At 44.5% G+C, this 16264-nt stretch overlaps 3 protein-coding genes across 3 annotated transcripts; 2 read left to right on the forward strand and 1 right to left on the reverse strand.

Annotated features, from left to right (window-relative positions):
• Positions 1–1186: 1186 nt before the first annotated feature.
• LOC139662636 (MARVEL domain-containing protein 3) lies at positions 1187–3717 on the reverse strand. Its single transcript, XM_071541341.1, has 4 exons — positions 3605–3717; positions 2919–3033; positions 2597–2715; positions 1187–2111 (listed from the first exon to the last, which is right to left on the reverse strand). The coding sequence occupies exons 2-4, from the start codon at positions 3029–3031 to the stop codon at positions 1456–1458; spliced, it is 888 nt and encodes a 295-aa protein (XP_071397442.1). The 5' UTR covers positions 3032–3033; positions 3605–3717; the 3' UTR covers positions 1187–1455.
• A 1169-nt stretch (positions 3718–4886) lies between these two features.
• cunh8orf82 (chromosome unknown C8orf82 homolog) lies at positions 4887–7267 on the forward strand. Its single transcript, XM_071541344.1, has 3 exons — positions 4887–5182; positions 5289–5337; positions 5819–7267. The coding sequence occupies exons 1-3, from the start codon at positions 5015–5017 to the stop codon at positions 6313–6315; spliced, it is 714 nt and encodes a 237-aa protein (XP_071397445.1). The 5' UTR covers positions 4887–5014; the 3' UTR covers positions 6316–7267.
• A 116-nt stretch (positions 7268–7383) lies between these two features.
• naprt (nicotinate phosphoribosyltransferase) lies at positions 7384–15110 on the forward strand. Its single transcript, XM_071541338.1, has 13 exons — positions 7384–7991; positions 9042–9169; positions 9277–9359; positions 9958–10088; positions 11045–11160; positions 11335–11531; positions 11754–11894; positions 12036–12120; positions 12247–12327; positions 12493–12595; positions 12722–12879; positions 13746–13853; positions 14037–15110. Exons 1-13 carry the CDS (start codon positions 7745–7747, stop codon positions 14121–14123), a joined length of 1665 nt encoding a protein of 554 aa, XP_071397439.1. The 5' UTR covers positions 7384–7744; the 3' UTR covers positions 14124–15110.
• Positions 15111–16264: the final 1154 nt, after the last annotated feature.

Consider the following 16264-nt stretch of genomic DNA (forward strand, 5'->3'; position numbering starts at 1 on the left):
TGCCTCGCATATGCTAACTGTTACGGACCAGAGAGACTGTGTTTTGTTATGTTTTTGTTATTTACTTTATTTTATACTGTTAACTCTATGCCCCAGGAAATGCAATGCAATTTTATAACACTTTTTGTGCATTAATTCTTCACATAAGTTTAATTTAATGTAATTGATTTTATCATATCATTTTATTTGATGGATGAAGCACTTTGAATGCTTTTTATTAGACTTTTATTTGAAATTAATTCTATGTTAAATGGTACATTCTGATACAGACCATACTATTCCATGTGTTGTAGCAGATATTTCCCCTGTTCGCTGTGGCTATTGGCCTTTAAAGATGTAGGAGTTAATAAAAAGGTTTAGACTAACTCCTTGGAGTTGCATAATCATAAGTGACCTAGTCACTGAAGTGTACTAATATTCTCTGAGAGAAAAGATGATTATTTCTAAAGGCTGATGTTCCAGAGATGTGTTGTTGGGGGTGTGCAGAGTTCAGAGTAGTGGTGCAGTGCTTGGTGGAATGCTGAAGGGGTGGGATCCTATGGGCATTACCAGCTCAATGAATGTTTTCGGAACAGTGTTACGCAGAGTTCTTGACAATGGCAAATCGCACAAGAGAGCTACTTTTGCTATATAATAAATTTAAGTTTTCAGATAACCATAAAATGTTGTCCTTGACTTCTTGAGGGGGGTTGGAGGATGCTTACAACTTACAGATCCTGACAGTAAATATACAAGGTTAAGAACATAATGGAGGGCTGCACAACAAACTAAGATTTTGTGTTTTCCCAAGTGATGGCATAACATTGTATTGTAAAGCTTGTGCCATTGTGATGCACTCACTGTATTGCGTTATGCACAATTGTAAATTTAGAACTTGGGTTATTACCTCATTCTGGAGAATGTCTTTTGTTATTTATTATGACTTAACTGACCCAATAACTGTTACTTCACTGTGGTGTCCTTTGGGTGTATGGGCCATTGTGTGACAGCGGTGAGGGGGCATGGTGATCTCATAGTTGGCACAAAGCCTCATAGCGAGAGAGGGTGACCATAATAGCAGGGCTTAGGAATGGAGGGTTGTAATTGTATGGAGTTGTGATGCCCCCAATAGGCCATTTTGATGCATCACCACAATTGCCCTCCTGAATAGAGCAGTCTTGGATAGAATGGCACTGGTGCAGGTTTATTTGCATGGATAAATTCTTCACAAGTGTTATACTGGTACACAGTTTAAAATACATTACAATATCAAAACCTTTGCTTTGAAAACGGTAATCTTTGATTAAAAAAAATGCTGGTTCATTCATAGCAGTAGGCCTATACAAGTTAAAAAGGTTTTTATATAAATCCCTGTCACAAGGCACATAATCCAACATAGAAATCATGATTTTGGGTACTGGAATATAAGCCCAAAAAGGCCTATAGTCCCCAAAAGTCCATCATTGGCTGCCTTCCTCACACATGGGTGGTTTCAGGCTGCAGCCGGGTCCTCTGCGGGGAACGGGGCTGGTGTCTGTCTGCCTCGTGGCGTTTGAGCTCCTGAAGGTAGCGCTTCACCCGCCTGACCGTCTGGAAAGTGAGCACGGTCCCGACACCGTACAGTATGGCCGTGATGAGTCCGAACAGCGCCACGGCTGCGTCCGCCCCGCTCACGTCACAGTTCATCCAGGTGTAGCCGCTGCGCGCGTACAGCCGCTCGCGCCGCTGACACACGTCTGTGGAGTTGACCCCGATGACGAAGTGCAGGTAGAGCCCCACGGCCACCACGTAGGCCGCCGCGCCCACCGCCTGGAACACCAAGGCTCCGATCAGGACCTTCTGGGGCAGCAGGTGGGGAGGTTTGTTCCCGGAGACCACGAACAGGAGCGAGACGACCCCGAAGGTGAGGCTGAAGGCGATGCCCCCGTAGATGCCGGGCGCCCTCATCTGGCTGTACTGCATGTCCAGGTCGCGAACCTGCTGCAGCTCGGTGCCCTGCAGGTTGAAGTTGGAGTTGATGTTGAAACCGCCCAGCCCGCCCATGGCAGACAGCCCTGACATCACCATCTGAGCGGCCACCACGCAGATCAGGACCAGGCCGTTGGTCAGCACAGAGCAAATCAGCACAATGCCTGGGGGAGTCAACACACACACATGCTCAGCAGATGGGGGTGAAATCTTTCACAAAATGTCATGCCATTAACATTCCTAAAGCAAATCAACTCTTTTGTGACAGTGTACTTGGAAATGGTTAAGAGTATGTCATTATTTTATTAGACTGGATGGCAGGTTATCAGCTCTCTCCCTAATCAAAGGATCGTATTGCTCTGCTATAGTAAGTATGAGGCACCGCTCTGAAAATGGAAGAAAACCGGTCTGTCCAGTTTTAGGAGAGGGAGGAAGGAGGGGTAGGATCACTGAGAGGGAAACTAAAACCTGCCCTGTGACGCAGTCGCCTATTCAACAGCTTTCATTTACTTCTACCCAACATAACATTATCCAAGATTTCTCTGATGCCATACATTTTCTACGTTGTAGTTGTTAGTAATAATTCAAATGCATTCTTTAGAGTTGCCTGCATGCTGTGTGCACCCATTTCTCCTGCTCTTTGACCTACCTCTCCTAGAGCATATATGAGTGCATTTGGAGTCACGGTGCTCCTCTCGTGGGACGTCCCGCACATGTTTGGGAGGGGGTGTGGTATCTCTGGGGTAGTACGGGGGCCGAGAAGAAGCCCTGGCATACAGAAATAGAGGATGGCATATGAGGAAGGGAATAAAAACAATCGAAATCTAATGCATTTAATACCAATGGACACGGGCAGCTGTCTCAATCAATCAATTCACCATGCAACCCATTCACAGGCCCACCACAGATTATTACAACAATCCGACAAACAGGAAAAGCAGTGAATTCCAATGACAAGACATTCACCAAACCTGTCGGTTGGTGGACGTCTCTCATCGTATCTCTCATCGCGTGGATCCCGGTGATGTCTGTGGTCTCCGTTTCTCTCCCGGTGTCCCCGGTTTGATCGGGGCGGATGGCTCATGCCTGTGCGGGAAATAAACCCATCAACCCATTCATATAGACACACAACAATGACCTTTGAACATTTTATTGGCTTTGAACAAAGTTAATAGGCTAGGGGACTGGCCAAGTTCCCTTATACGAAGAAGAAACCAGAGTCTTACATTTTAGAAGGATTATGTCTATAAATTTAACAAGAAAACAACAAACCAGAATATATAATAGGATGTCCTATATGGATATTATAGGAATAGCCTAGTGATAGGCCTACCATATGAGATAGGCTACAAAATACCATTAAGTAGGCCTACTGTAAGGTCGCTATAAACTATTGAGTATCTTAAAGACACACTAAGTCCATATAGCCTAGTGATTTTTCGTTGGGCATAGGAACAAAAAAAAGTTTAAATTACAAAAAAGCCTTATCTATCTTAAAATATTAAGTCTTCTAAACCATTTTATCGAGGGCGCCCGAATAGTACAGGCCTTCAAAAACAGTCAAACTTAAAAACAATGTCCCGTAGTGTTTAATAAAGCAAGCAGAATCGCAGCCGAATTAACGGTCAGCCCGCGATAAGCTTGGGTTTGAACTTACTGTCAAAACGATGGCGAGGAGGGCAATCACAAGTCCAAATCTGATGCCATTGTTTGATCCAGATATCACACACAGCTCGGTCTTGTTGTGGCCAGGTAGACGACTAACTCCACCCACCCAGCAGGGAGGAGGTAAGGCGGAAGTGTGTGACACCGCTTCACAGGTGGGGGAGCTCTTTATTGGAGAAGAGACCACAGCTGGAGAGAGGGGCTAGATCTAGACCGGCTACAGTCTTCCACACTGAGCAAGGCTTTTTGGATGATGTTCAAGTTATGACCAGTGCGTCTGAATTGGCCGCTTTGTCTGATGTCAGTCCCATCCCTGAGGCGAAAGACATACGCCTCTGTTTTAGGGGGTGTTGGACTCTTAATATGAGCGGCCTGTCCGAGGAATGTTGTTGTTTATGTTCCGAGATATATGGCTGTCACTGGGCTCTCTGAAGAGGCTCGTTGTGTTCACTCCACTATATGCTCTCCGCCTTGAATTACATAGGGCATTACCCTCCTACAGACACGAGAAATTATGAATTCATAATTTTAATATTCACATTGACTTGCTGGAATATGAAGAATTTTGGTGACAGCCTACTGTATTATTCTTTGTGTTACTTTCCCCAAAGTTCTTTGTTTAAAAACAAAAAATGAATAAATAATAACATTCAACTCACATATGATAATAATATCACAACTACTTTCCATAATGTAAAAATAAAGCACGGGCAATCAACTGATATAAATAAAATAAACAGCCCAATAAATAAATAAATGTGCAACGTTTGGACAAAATAACAAATCAGTGTCATCTCTAAAGCTTGTATCCATCCTCAATCAATTAAACAATCTTAAGGGATGTTTCAATTTGCTTTCTCATAATTAGGCCTATAGGTAGGCTATGTTATGTTATGTTATGTTATGTTATGTTATGTTATGTTATCTTATGTTATGTTATGTTACGTTACGTTATGCTATGCGATGCGATGCGATGCGATGTTATGTTATGTTATGTTATGTTATGTTATGTTATGTTATATTATGTTATGTTATGTTTGGACTGGGGATTTACTGGGCTTTACTGCAGGAAATAGAAAATAGGAAAATGTTGAGAATGGGTGACTGGAAAATAACAAGGAAAGTTCTGGACTTCTTCCATAACAGATTTTACCTGCGGGTTTAGGCCACGTTCCGGACGGTGGAGGGCAGCAACGCGCCATCGCTGCGTCTAGTCTGCCAAAATAAACCAGAAGAAGAAGAACGGGCAAACTCTTCCGGTTTGCTTCTCTACGCTCACTGATGCTGCTGTAAATAACAATATGAGGGTAAGCCTGGGTTATTTAGCTGCCTCTTAACTTAAAGACTCGCAGGTAACATAAAGTGGTTGTCACTGGATAAAGTCCAGTCGTCGTGCTCGGCTATGTTGTGTCCTCCGCCTCGGGCTCTCAGCAGCGGGCTGAAATATCTGCGATGTCTGCCCAGCTTCACTGCGTCCTGCTGGTTACGGACCAGTGCCACTTACATCCAAGGCCAGAGTCCCGAACCTCGCATTCGGGAATACTTCTATTACATTGACCATCAAGGACAGGTGAATGTCTGCGTTGTCATAGAAACAAGTCTTCCTAGCTAACACTTGTCACATTGTTGAGTCTCCTAGCATAAGTTTACATGGTGACGGTGTGCTCAACTTACAGCTGTTCCTTGACGACACTAAAGTGAAGAACTTTGTCACTTGCTTCAAAGGTAAAACTGAGTACACACACGCTCACTCTCTCTCTCTCTCTCTCTCTCTCTCTCTCTCTCACACACACACACACACACTCCGTCAGTCTCTTACAAAATCATATTATACATTTTGCAATGCATCCCTAGCTGGGACATGTGAATCAGTCATAATTCCTTCCACCTGATATGAATTAGTATACCTCTTAAGTTTTCAAAAACATGATTAACCCTGCTAATTACTCATGCTTAGTCATGTGCTGTGTACAGAATGTGCTTATTCAGCTTTACATGACAAACTTCTTTGGGCCTCTTGTATTCACCTTCCACTCAGAAAGCACATATGGTAAGTTACCAGACATAAGTGTATGACCTGTACACTCAATGGACTGAAGCCATTGCTTATGTCTGATAGCATTAGAGTAATGCATTTTTCTGCTAAGAGCCTTCTATCGCTTTATTGTACAGCAGCTCCCCAGCATCTCTGTTTCTCTCTCGTCAGATAAGCAGTTCCTGGTCTTCTTCTTCAGCCGCCTGCGTTTTAATCAGAGTGGGCGGTACGAGGAACACTTCCCCTTCTTGTCCCTGTGCGGGAGGGAGAGGAACTTTGTGCGCTGTGACGACCGACCCCTGGTCTTCACCCACCTGCTGCAGGGGCCTGCGGGGGCACGAGGAGCCGAAGGAGCGCCGGAGCTGCTGTCCTACTGCGGGGGCGGAGAGAAGCTGGCGGTGCCGTTCCGCCCAGAGGCCCTCTACATGCACCCTGCCAGCGGGCGGGTGTACCACCCCTGCTCCGAACGTGGGGGGGGCATCGGCCTGGTGAGGTCGGCCCTCGCCATCGAGCTCAGTCCCTTCTTCGGTTACCCGCCGGAGCAAGGCCAGTCGGGACAGCCTACGCACTTCGTTTGGGGAGGGCAACAGCACACACTGACCAATGAACTGGCAGGATGCTTCCCCAGGGAAGAGGAGGGCAGTGGGCAGGAGGGAGAGGTGGGCTAATGTGCAGAACAGGTTAAAGGGACACCTCGATATTTGAAATTTTATCTTGTCAAAATGTCGACATCCAATTAATGGCCCATATCAACAACTGCTGTGTTATATGCTCACGCTCCCTATTACAATGTACTGAACAGTGATTGTTTCTGATCAGAGCCTGGGGCGATGTCTGCCTGGAGTTATGCGATGTGTGGAAAGTGGCTTGTCATATACACTAATGATGCAAGCTGTATAAATGATAGGATTCCATGACCTAAGGCTACAAAGGGTTGAGATAAGAGGCTGGAAGTTGCTCAATGTAAATGCTGTGATGTACATCCAGTAAAAAACAACACTAACTGTGCTCAGCTATCCGTTCAGTGTCACAGTCATCTTCCAAACTGATGTCCCTCCAAGTCAACAGACTTATTGTTATAGAGTTCTTGCATTTAGATAATATTTAATCACACGGAAATCTGTTCAATTAGATGAAACAAATGTTCCCAGATGGGAAATTGGCTCATTATAGCAGCAGAGAAAAGGATAAAGAAGACAGCAAATACTTGGTACGCTGAGTATTGGTAATTTTACATCAAATAATTATAAAACAAGAACATATTGAGAATAATACAACACATAAATGCACCTACATTGTCTTCATTGGCAGATTTACAGGTTAGCAGTAAATCTTTACACAGGGTGTGCAAAATGTCCACAATTGGCTCTACACATTAAATTTCCAGAGTGGATGTGCTAGTGTGCATTGTTAGCTGTACATATTGTGATATAGGCTACAGATGGTAGAAAATATGTACAGAATGTGAATATATATAGATCATATTTAATTATCCTATGGAAATATATTGTGCATTATGCCAGGTTTTTAGAAACTGAAATGTGTTTTGGTAAAGACAATTTCCTTACAAGCTTTTGGGATATAATTTTGAAGATGGAATCAAAACCTGTTTTGAATAAATGAGACCGACCGAATCACGTGTTTCCTGTTTTGTTATGTCATTTCCCCGACCTGAAATGTTTCTGGTTAAATTTTACTGTAGGCTAGATTGCGCAATGCCACATGGATAAGCTCTTTGCTCCTGCTGAAAAATAATTCAGATGAAGTTGTTGCATGAAGCCACATGCCCTGGTTTGACATCAGTATCAATTCTGTCAGCTGAGAACAATATGTTTGCTTACTGGAAAGCAGTAAATAGCTGAAACTGGAACTGCAATTTACATAAACCTGTTTTTGTGTCACGCCTTGCTTTTCTGCGCATTACACTTCCAGCAAGGTAGGTTACTTGCTTGCTTTTTCCTCGAGGTGCTTTAGGTATAGAGGCTTTGGTCCTCGTGCATACCAACAGTGGGCGAGAAGAGTCAGAGGGGGGCCTTGAAGAACTGCAAGTCCCAGAGATCTCGGCATCAGTTGAACTGGAGCTCGGGCTTGAATAACATGGCAGCGCCGTCCAGCAAGACATGCGAGGTCATGGAGCGGTCTATCCGCGAACGGGTCCCCCCGCTGCTGACGGACCTGTACCAGTTCACCATGGCGTATGCCTACTGGCGAGCTGGCAGGCACCAGGAGCCCGCCGTGTTTGAGCTATTCTTCAGGGACAACCCGTTCGGCGGCGGCTTCTCGCTCTTCTCCGGGCTGCACGACTGTCTGCTGTTCCTGCGGAGCTTTCGGTTCACAGACGAAGGTGAGAAAGTAAACGTGGGCTTGTCGTCACTCTTACTATTCAAAAGTGAGCAGTAAAGATTGGTAATGATGCTCTTATTCGTCATCAGATTTGACATTGCATTGCTTTTCCTCCAACTCATTCGCATACCGTTCTGATTGCGCAATACTTTCAGCACGCAACTCCCGTACCCCCGGTGAACTTTGCTGTCACTGCGTTGAACTTCGGCCTACAACACTGAGTATAGCTAATATAATACTTCCATGACAGCCCGTAATGTCTCGCTCGTGGGTTGTGTCACTCATTACAGCGACAGGGCAAAGCCAGCAAAACGCTTTACACCTTTCCAGGCTTAAGGATATATGACTATCATCCGCAAATACATTTTCCTTGTCTGCTAAATATGCAGACCTGAACTTTGACATTTGTCACTGGCATTGCCTGAAACGCAGTTATGATTGGCCAGTGCTCGTGGAATTGCAAGCAACCTACTTGGAAGTTGCAAGTAGGCAAAGAGGTAGCCTAGTCTTGAGAAAAGCAACAAATGTAGCTTAACTGAGCTTGGGAATGACATTCCTTGAGTGCAAAATATCCCAAAGCCTTCTACGCTTTGGTGTTGATGCCATTCATACCTGTGACAGGTCATGGCCGCGCTGAAATATATGTCTGTGTCCCAGTTTGGTCGTCCCATTTAAAATCTTCAGGAAGCTGTCAGTTGTTGGCTGCCACACGAGAAAGTGTCTTGTCCATCCCACTCTGCCCTTCCAGATCTAATGACATTAGCTGTACAGGAGGTTATTAGATTCAGCTCCATTACTGTCAGGCATATGTGTGTGTGTGTGTGTATGTGGTGAGAGAGACAGGACATGTGAGGGAGAGAGGGCACATGGAAGAGACACACGTGCTTGTGTAAGTGCACATGTGGGATGGGTTTGTGAATGGTGTTTTCTTTTTTTGAGACAGTTTTAGGACTTCCCATGCCCTCTGTAGGGAAGTGATATATTATTGTGTCTAAGGGACATTATTGCATGTAATGTGTTGAGGGTGCATGTCTGTTCTCCGTGGATCCAGATGTGGAGTACCTGCGCTCGGTCCTGCCCCCAGCCACTGACCCTGCCTTCTTCCAGTTCCTGCGAGGCCTGGACTGTTCCGGCGTCACTCTCTGCTCCGTCCCCGAGGGGACTGTGGTCTTTGCCAGGGTGAGCTGCAGGGGTCCGGGGTCATGTTGTAGGTCAAAGGTCACAGTCGGGGTTGTGGCTGCGGGTCACAGGGTGTAACTTGCGCTGTATTTCTGGAACGTCTGCAGGTGCCTCTGATGGAGGTGGCAGGACCTCTGGCTGTGGTGCAACTGCTGGAGACCAGCCTACTGTGTCTGGTCAACTATGCCAGGTAGGGACACACACACACACACACAAACACAAACACACACACTCACACTGACTAAGTGGCCATATTTGATTGATAATTTAAAAAAATATAATATTCAAATGGTATTCTTTTTTTTTAACAATAAATCTTTATTCACAATTACACACATTTCAAGATTGAAAAATTCCAATACAATGTTTAAGTGCAGTGATAAAGACAAAATCACAAATAGACATATAGAAAATAAAAATGATAGGAACAGAGAAAAAAGGATAATATCATTACAAGTTACATGTGCAGGAACAAAAAAGACAGATCAACTATTATAAATAGGTAATTACATCTTACAGTACACAAAGTTTTTTGTTCTCAAATGTTATTCTTCTGCCAGGCAATATAGTTCTTAACAGCAGCTAAACAATGTGGTTGCTAAGTGACACATATGTTCTGGTATGAGTGGTGATTTTTGGCCAGTGTATTAATATTTAAATGAGCTTTTCTGCTGTCACAGGTGTGTGTATATTGGGTATTTTACAACGGCTTCCAACGTGAGTCAGCCAGTTATAGCTGGGCACCCATTTTGTTTCTCTCTGTCTCTTTTTCTCATTTCTGTTGCTAGTCTGGTATGCAGTAATGCAGCCCGCTTCCGCCTGGCGGCTGGCCCCAGGAGGAAGCTGCTGGAGATGGGTCTCAGGAGGGCTCAGGGACCAGATGGCGGGCTCACCGCCTCACGCTACACACACATTGGAGGTGAATGCTGTTCACTTTCTCCCACCCAACAAGTTCACATTCTGTACAGTCCCATTGCACATTTGCGGTTTTGTAAAATACAGCTAGCTAGATAAAAATGATTTCGAAAGACAGAACAAATATCAACCATATGTTCGGTTATTGACAATGGGACAATGCACATATTTCTGTAAATGTCCTAGAGTTAGCCAAAAAGGCTTGTTTTCTTCTGTAGTCCCTGGTCAGATGTCATTAGTGGCTGCCTAAAATTAAAAACATAACCAGAGGACAACATTAAGGCAGATACACACATATAGCGTTTGGTGACAGTTCAACAGTAGATATTAAAACGAAAACACATATGGATGTAGGCATGCTCACTGAGGGGAACCACACAGACTGTGATGCACATCAATGAAAAGTCACAGGACAACATTTAAAGCACACAGACTTTTATTAGTAGGATACAAACAGTGTACACAAACAGTTAGCAAAGAGTGGACAGACAAGTTAAACGACAGAGTGCTAGATGGGAAAGTTGGCAACCGATGGAGTCACCCTCATCTTGTGCCAGGTACCTGCATGTCAGACAGGGTTTTGAATTAGCTTTATCTTTTTGATAGTATCTCCAGTAACAAATATCCAAAAGAAAACAATATATTTTTTAGATATTTCCTCAGATGTTGATGAGTAGGAAGACTAGTTATATGAGAAGATGATTGTTGTAGTTGAGGCTACATTTGAACAATAATAGAACTTGAACTTCCTTTCTTTAAGTAGATAGTGCTCAATGAACAACATGAGATGCAAAATGTGAACTTTCATAGCAGACAGGTATAGAGGAGTGAAGTGTTTTGCCCTGGTTGACTAACCTGCATTTTTTCCTTTGATGCCTATGGTGCTGAAGCAACAGCAGTGGGGGAAAAGCATTTGCACTAACACACACCCACTGACTGACACTGGACTCTGTCTCCCAGGGTTTGATCTCACCAGTAATGTTCAGGCTGGTTTCCTGTTTGGGATCCCTGTAGCAGGTACCATGGCACACTCCTATGTCACATCCTTTTCCTCCCTGGAGGAGGTGTGGCCACAAGTGAGTCTCTGTCCTCTCCTCTGATCATCCATAACAAGCGACATATTATTGTGTATTAAGTGTATCAACCGCTCTGTATTGCAATCAATCTTCGATTCAGCGATTGGTTAAATGTAGTATCCAATTCAGAGTGACATGTAGTTAATATGTCCTCTCTTGTCCGTGCCCAATCAGACTCTAGTGGCGGCGAATGGGGACCCCGACCCAATTGACCTCATCTCGCTGACCAAGGGTTGGCTGGGCCGTGTGTGTGAGCTGCTGGGAGCGGAGCCGGGGAAGATCCGCGAGGGCGAGTTAGCTGCCTTTCTGTCCTACGCCGCGGCCTACCCTCACAACTTCCTGCCTGTGATCGACAGCTACAGTGTCAGCTGGTAACCGCACCCATGTTTACTCTTATCAGAATTTCCGAGATGGACACAAAGAGAGACAGCATACTTTTAAACGTCCATCCATCTCTCTCAATGTCTTGCACCAGCTCACTCTGCCATTTTAGCACAAGTTCCAAGCTGATGTGGTGTGTATTGTCTGTGTGTGTGTGTGTGTGTGTGTGTGTGTGTGTGTGTGTGTGTGTGTGTGTGTGTGCCCGACTGCAGTAGTGGTCTGCTGAACTTCTGTGCTGTGGCCCTGGCCCTGTGTGAGCTGGGCTACAGGCCTGTGGGAGTTCGTCTGGACAGTGGAGACCTCTGCAGGCAGTCGATGGACGTCCGACATGTCTTCAAACTCTGCAGCGAGCAGTGAGTAAGGTGCCAGGCTGCGTGTGTGTGTGTGTGTCAGTATGTCCATAATAAGCCCTACAGAATTTATTTGTTTCTTCTAGAGGTTTATTTTGGATTACTACAGTTCCAATGTTTTCTTTTACTCTTTAATCCCTACAGTTTCTCCATCTCTGCCTTCCATTCGCTGATCATTGTTGGCACCAATAACATCTCAGAGCAAAGCATGGTTGAACTCAACAAGAAGGTAAGGGGGCTGAACCCAGGGGATTGTTAGTCATGTGTGAGTCGCTCATTTTATTGACCCTCATCTTCTCTCCCTTCATGCCTTTATCCTTTCCCCCCTGGTCTGTGTATCATCTGTGTGTCTCAGGAGAATGAGATCGATGTGGTCGGCGTGGGAACGCATCTGGTCACCTGTACGAGACAGCCGTCTCTGGGTTGTGTGTATAAGGTAATGTGTTAAACACAAAAGAACGCACTCACACGGACAAACGCTCGATAACCGTTTTAATGTTTCCCACTCTCCAACTGCTCCCTTCCAAACTCACTTATTCTATCGCTTTCACAGTTGTATGGCCTTTCCCTCTCTCTTCCTATCTTTTTGTATGTGTGTTAGCTGGTGGAGGTGAGGGGCAGGCCCAGGATGAAGTTCAGTGAGGACCCAGAGAAGAGCACCGTGCCTGGGAGAAAAGCTGTGTACCGGCTATTAGACGCTGAGGGTGAGAATTCATGTTCACTGCCCCTCTGTTCCAACTCACTTCTGACAGTTCAACAGCTTTCATTCTCCTTCTCTCTATGTTGTATGTCTCTCTCTTGCTCTGATTCCCACTCCTTTATTTCTACAGGCCATCCTTTCCTGGACCTGTTGTGTCTTGCAGCGGAGCCTGCTCCAGAAGCAGGAGTCCCAGTGAGCTGTTACCCTCTGGGGTGGGACAACACCTCTCACTCAGTCACTCCAGCTCAGGTCACCTGTCTGCGCCAGGACGTTTTTGCCAAAGGACAGGTGAAGATACTTTGATACTGCATATTCAGAAGCTTGTGTAGACCTCATCATAGAATTATGGCTGTATGGAGATGAGTAGAAGATGCCAACTTGAACAAAGAATACAACCTTAAACACTTTAACACTTATAAAAATAAAACAGCTATTGGCAGAGTACTCATTTATAGGCCCACTTTGTTGTTTGGTGGTGTATATTTCTGCAGATAACTGGCCAAATGTAGACAATATGGTGTCACATCAAGATAATTTCAGCACAGTTACAGTGGAGTTTAAAAGCTGAATTGTTTTATTCAACTATCTACAACATCAACGGTAAACATCAGGTTTTGGTGTCAGTCCCCCAGAATCAAAAGGCAAGGGCTTCTTTCTTGACTCGCCATTTTGCACTGACATTCAACAATCATACAGGGAGAAATCCATTGTAGAAATCATCATAGAAGAGGTAGAGATGCCAATTTCTCCACTAGCAGAACCCTCAAAAGACCATAATGCAATGCAGCCACAAGACATTGACAAGACTTTTTTTTCAACTGGAAAACCTCTTGTTCTGCTATCATTATCACTCTCCCCCTACACATAAAACCCACAGCTGAATGCAACAAGTTCAGGCACATTATGTGGGGGCTGTTTAAAGGCATTCTGGGAAATGTAGGAAATCGCCAACTTAAGTAGAAGTCGATGATGCAGGTTGAGGGAAAGTGGGTACACCAAAAAATTGAAATACTTAATTAAATTAAATTACAACACTTCATCACAAAATTACTCCTGGAATGCATTGAACAATGCACAACAATACAATATCTAACAGTACAAGACTATCCTAGGGTAGATTTTTCCTTTAAGTATGTGTTTGCCACACTTTCTAGGTCACACACCCTCTGTGCAGTGCTGCTGAAACTAGAGCAAAGGTCCAGAGCTCCCTCCAGACCCTGCACCCTCGACATAAGAGACTGCAGGAGCCAGACTCTTACACAGTGAGTCTCGCACACATATACACATACACACATACACACACATTGCTTCCAAATTTGTGCTGAATGCAAAAATACAGAACAATTCATACTTTCTCTGAGATGCAGGAGCTACACACACTTTACACTGCATACTTGAAAGAAAGATTTCCTTTCCTACAGTCTGTGGCCCTCTCTTCCCGCTAGGTGGCGTTGTCAGAGAAGCTCCATAACCTGGTCACAGAGATCCGGAGGGGCAGCTGCAACGACAGCAACTTTCTGTTAGCCAACTAAGAACTACTCAATTCTTGTGTTGTCATCTCCTAATTCCATGTCGTTTGGTTGACACTTTTTCCACAAAGTGCCTTACAGTATCACAAGTTCATACATTTGCAGTATGCATGGCCGTAGTGAAACCCTAGTCCTGGCAGTGTTGGTGCCATGCTCTATCCATACAGGACCTCCACAGCTGTGTTGAGGTTTATGTCTTTCAAATCCAATGGCTTTAAAGAAGAAAATGGGGTCAAATGAAAATAACTCACAAAGGAGTGTTTTACTAAGAAAAGCCCAGCAGTGACAGACTGAAACAAATCAAAACAAAACATCTGTCAAACGAAATGGATAATTCTACTGGCCACTGTGGTTTTAACAGCCAAGTCAAGTAGATGAACAAGTTAAATGATGGATAATATAACTATAAAGTACAGTTGCTTGCACACAAGCAAGCTATCGAGTGGCCTTGATCTTTATTGCCATGATATTGGTTAAGTATTCTATGTCAACTTAACCTTTAAGCCAGGAGGTGATAAGCTAAAGTGATCAAGTGAAGATTGGACCTCCATATCTGCTCCAGGGATTGCACTGCACATCCCAGCCTCTTGCTGTATTTCTGTTCTGTATTGTATCCTGCAGACTTGTCTTCACCTTTTTAAGTATCTTTGTTTTTCTCCTTTTCCAAACTCTGCATAGGGATCATTTTTAACATAGCCATATTTTATTAACTTCTGCCAGTTGGAAGCCTTCTGTATCTTGACCAATTTGTGCACTACCTAAACCAATATTACATCACACTACATAATGTCTATTGAATTTGGACATGGTTTGTAAGTCTGGCCAGTGTGTTTATTATTCGTGTCTTCCTTGTGTTGTTTTCAGCTGGTGTTTTTATTAAATTAGCTCACATAATGTGCCATGTTACCAAGTTGTTGCTCCGGTCTGTCACGTTCTGTTCATGCTTCGCAGTTCATTTACAGGCTTCATGATGACATTGAAAACAAATAAGATAAGCCTGACATGACACACTAATAGTGCTTGCTGTGTTTTGTTTGCTATTGTTCTGTGTGTGTGTGTGTGTGTTTGTCTTTAAATTTGGACTTAAAAATATGGGTTAGGCAGGTTAAATAATTGACTGTGCGGTTACATGCCTCTCTCCCCTTCACCCCACTCTGTCATGAAACCCTTGCTACTGTATCTCCAATCTCGCCCTCTCTTTTGTCCCCACCTCCCTGCCCGAATTGTGATTGGCTGCCTGCTGGCCAGTAGTAGTAGCAATGGAGATACACCCAGCAGACATATGGAGCTGATTAAGCATAGCAAGGTTGTGATGTAATTTCCGACTGCCTCATCCCACTGTAGTGGACAACACTGAGGGTGAATCTCACAAGCCTCCACTTGATTCCTTGTGTCCTCCTGTCATTGCCTCAGAACAGATGGTGATGCAGATTTGGCCGAAGGCACATTACTTTAATTTCTTCCTCTTCACATTACCATTGCATCTGTTTAATGCGTAACTGTCCACATTTTTCTTTAATTGCCCACATAATTGATATTCAGGGTCACATAACTTCACATAACAGTTACTAGCTTTCATTTTAATGATATTGAATTGATCTCTGTAGGGAAATCACTTGCCCACCTCCAGACAGGTCAAACTGCAACAATGCTGGAGTGTTTAAGTGTCGTGCTCAAGGACACTTAGCAGGGCCAAAGCAGGTCACCCTGCTAGTGGGTTTTTATTGTTGCAGGTCATGACTGTCTGACCTGTCAGTGACCTTTGGAGTCTGAACCCCACCCGACCTTACCCCCTTGACCTGATCGTCACCCGCAGTGTTCAAGCTGCTGCTGTTGTGGGGTTTTCAGTGGAATAACCTCACCCATGGCTGCACATCTCCTGGAGGCCCGTGGAGGTCGCTATTTACTTGTCTCCTTTCCCTTCCCTGGCTCTCAGCTGCGGCTCCCTCCACTCCCCTCATCTTCCCTCAGATATACTACAGCACAAGCGAAAAAAAAAAAAATCTGCTCAAGCTTTTCCGGTCTGCTAGCCCTAATTTCCTCTCAAGACCTCTGGCGTTCGAGCTAAGGGGACGCGCAGGCAGACAGGCAGGCAGGCAGCCGAGGCGAGGATTTGCAGCTCGAGACATTGGGGGGCAATTGCT

This window comes from Centroberyx affinis, unplaced genomic scaffold (assembly GCF_046629955.1).
Source record: "Centroberyx affinis isolate AG114_WGS23_722 - 3 ecotype Tasmania unplaced genomic scaffold, CSIRO-AGI_Caff_v1 ptg003854l_1, whole genome shotgun sequence".
Lineage (NCBI taxonomy): Eukaryota > Metazoa > Chordata > Actinopteri > Beryciformes > Berycidae > Centroberyx > Centroberyx affinis.

What these genes read in the sequence shown, in the direction of transcription:
- naprt (XM_071541338.1), top strand. Translation starts at nt 7,745, where the DNA reads ATGGCAGCGCCGTCCAGCAAGACATGCGAGGTCATGGAGCGGTCTATC. An exon ending in TGTCTGGTCAACTATGCCAG is followed by an intron (nt 9,360 to 9,957) that starts GTAGGGACACAC and finishes TTCTGTTGCTAG; the next exon opens with TCTGGTATGCAGTAATGCAG. An exon ending in AGGAGCCAGACTCTTACACA is followed by an intron (nt 13,854 to 14,036) that starts GTGAGTCTCGCA and finishes TCTTCCCGCTAG; the next exon opens with GTGGCGTTGTCAGAGAAGCT.
- LOC139662636 (XM_071541341.1), bottom strand. Translation starts at nt 3,031, where the DNA reads ATGAGCCATCCGCCCCGATCAAACCGGGGACACCGGGAGAGAAACGGA. An exon ending in AGACGTCCACCAACCGACAG is followed by an intron (nt 2,716 to 2,918) that starts GTTTGGTGAATG and finishes TCTGTATGCCAG; the next exon opens with GGCTTCTTCTCGGCCCCCGT. An exon ending in TCATATATGCTCTAGGAGAG is followed by an intron (nt 2,112 to 2,596) that starts GTAGGTCAAAGA and finishes TGACTCCCCCAG; the next exon opens with GCATTGTGCTGATTTGCTCT.
- cunh8orf82 (XM_071541344.1), top strand. Translation starts at nt 5,015, where the DNA reads ATGTTGTGTCCTCCGCCTCGGGCTCTCAGCAGCGGGCTGAAATATCTG. An exon ending in ACATTGACCATCAAGGACAG is followed by an intron (nt 5,183 to 5,288) that starts GTGAATGTCTGC and finishes CTCAACTTACAG; the next exon opens with CTGTTCCTTGACGACACTAA. An exon ending in CTTTGTCACTTGCTTCAAAG is followed by an intron (nt 5,338 to 5,818) that starts GTAAAACTGAGT and finishes CTCTCTCGTCAG; the next exon opens with ATAAGCAGTTCCTGGTCTTC.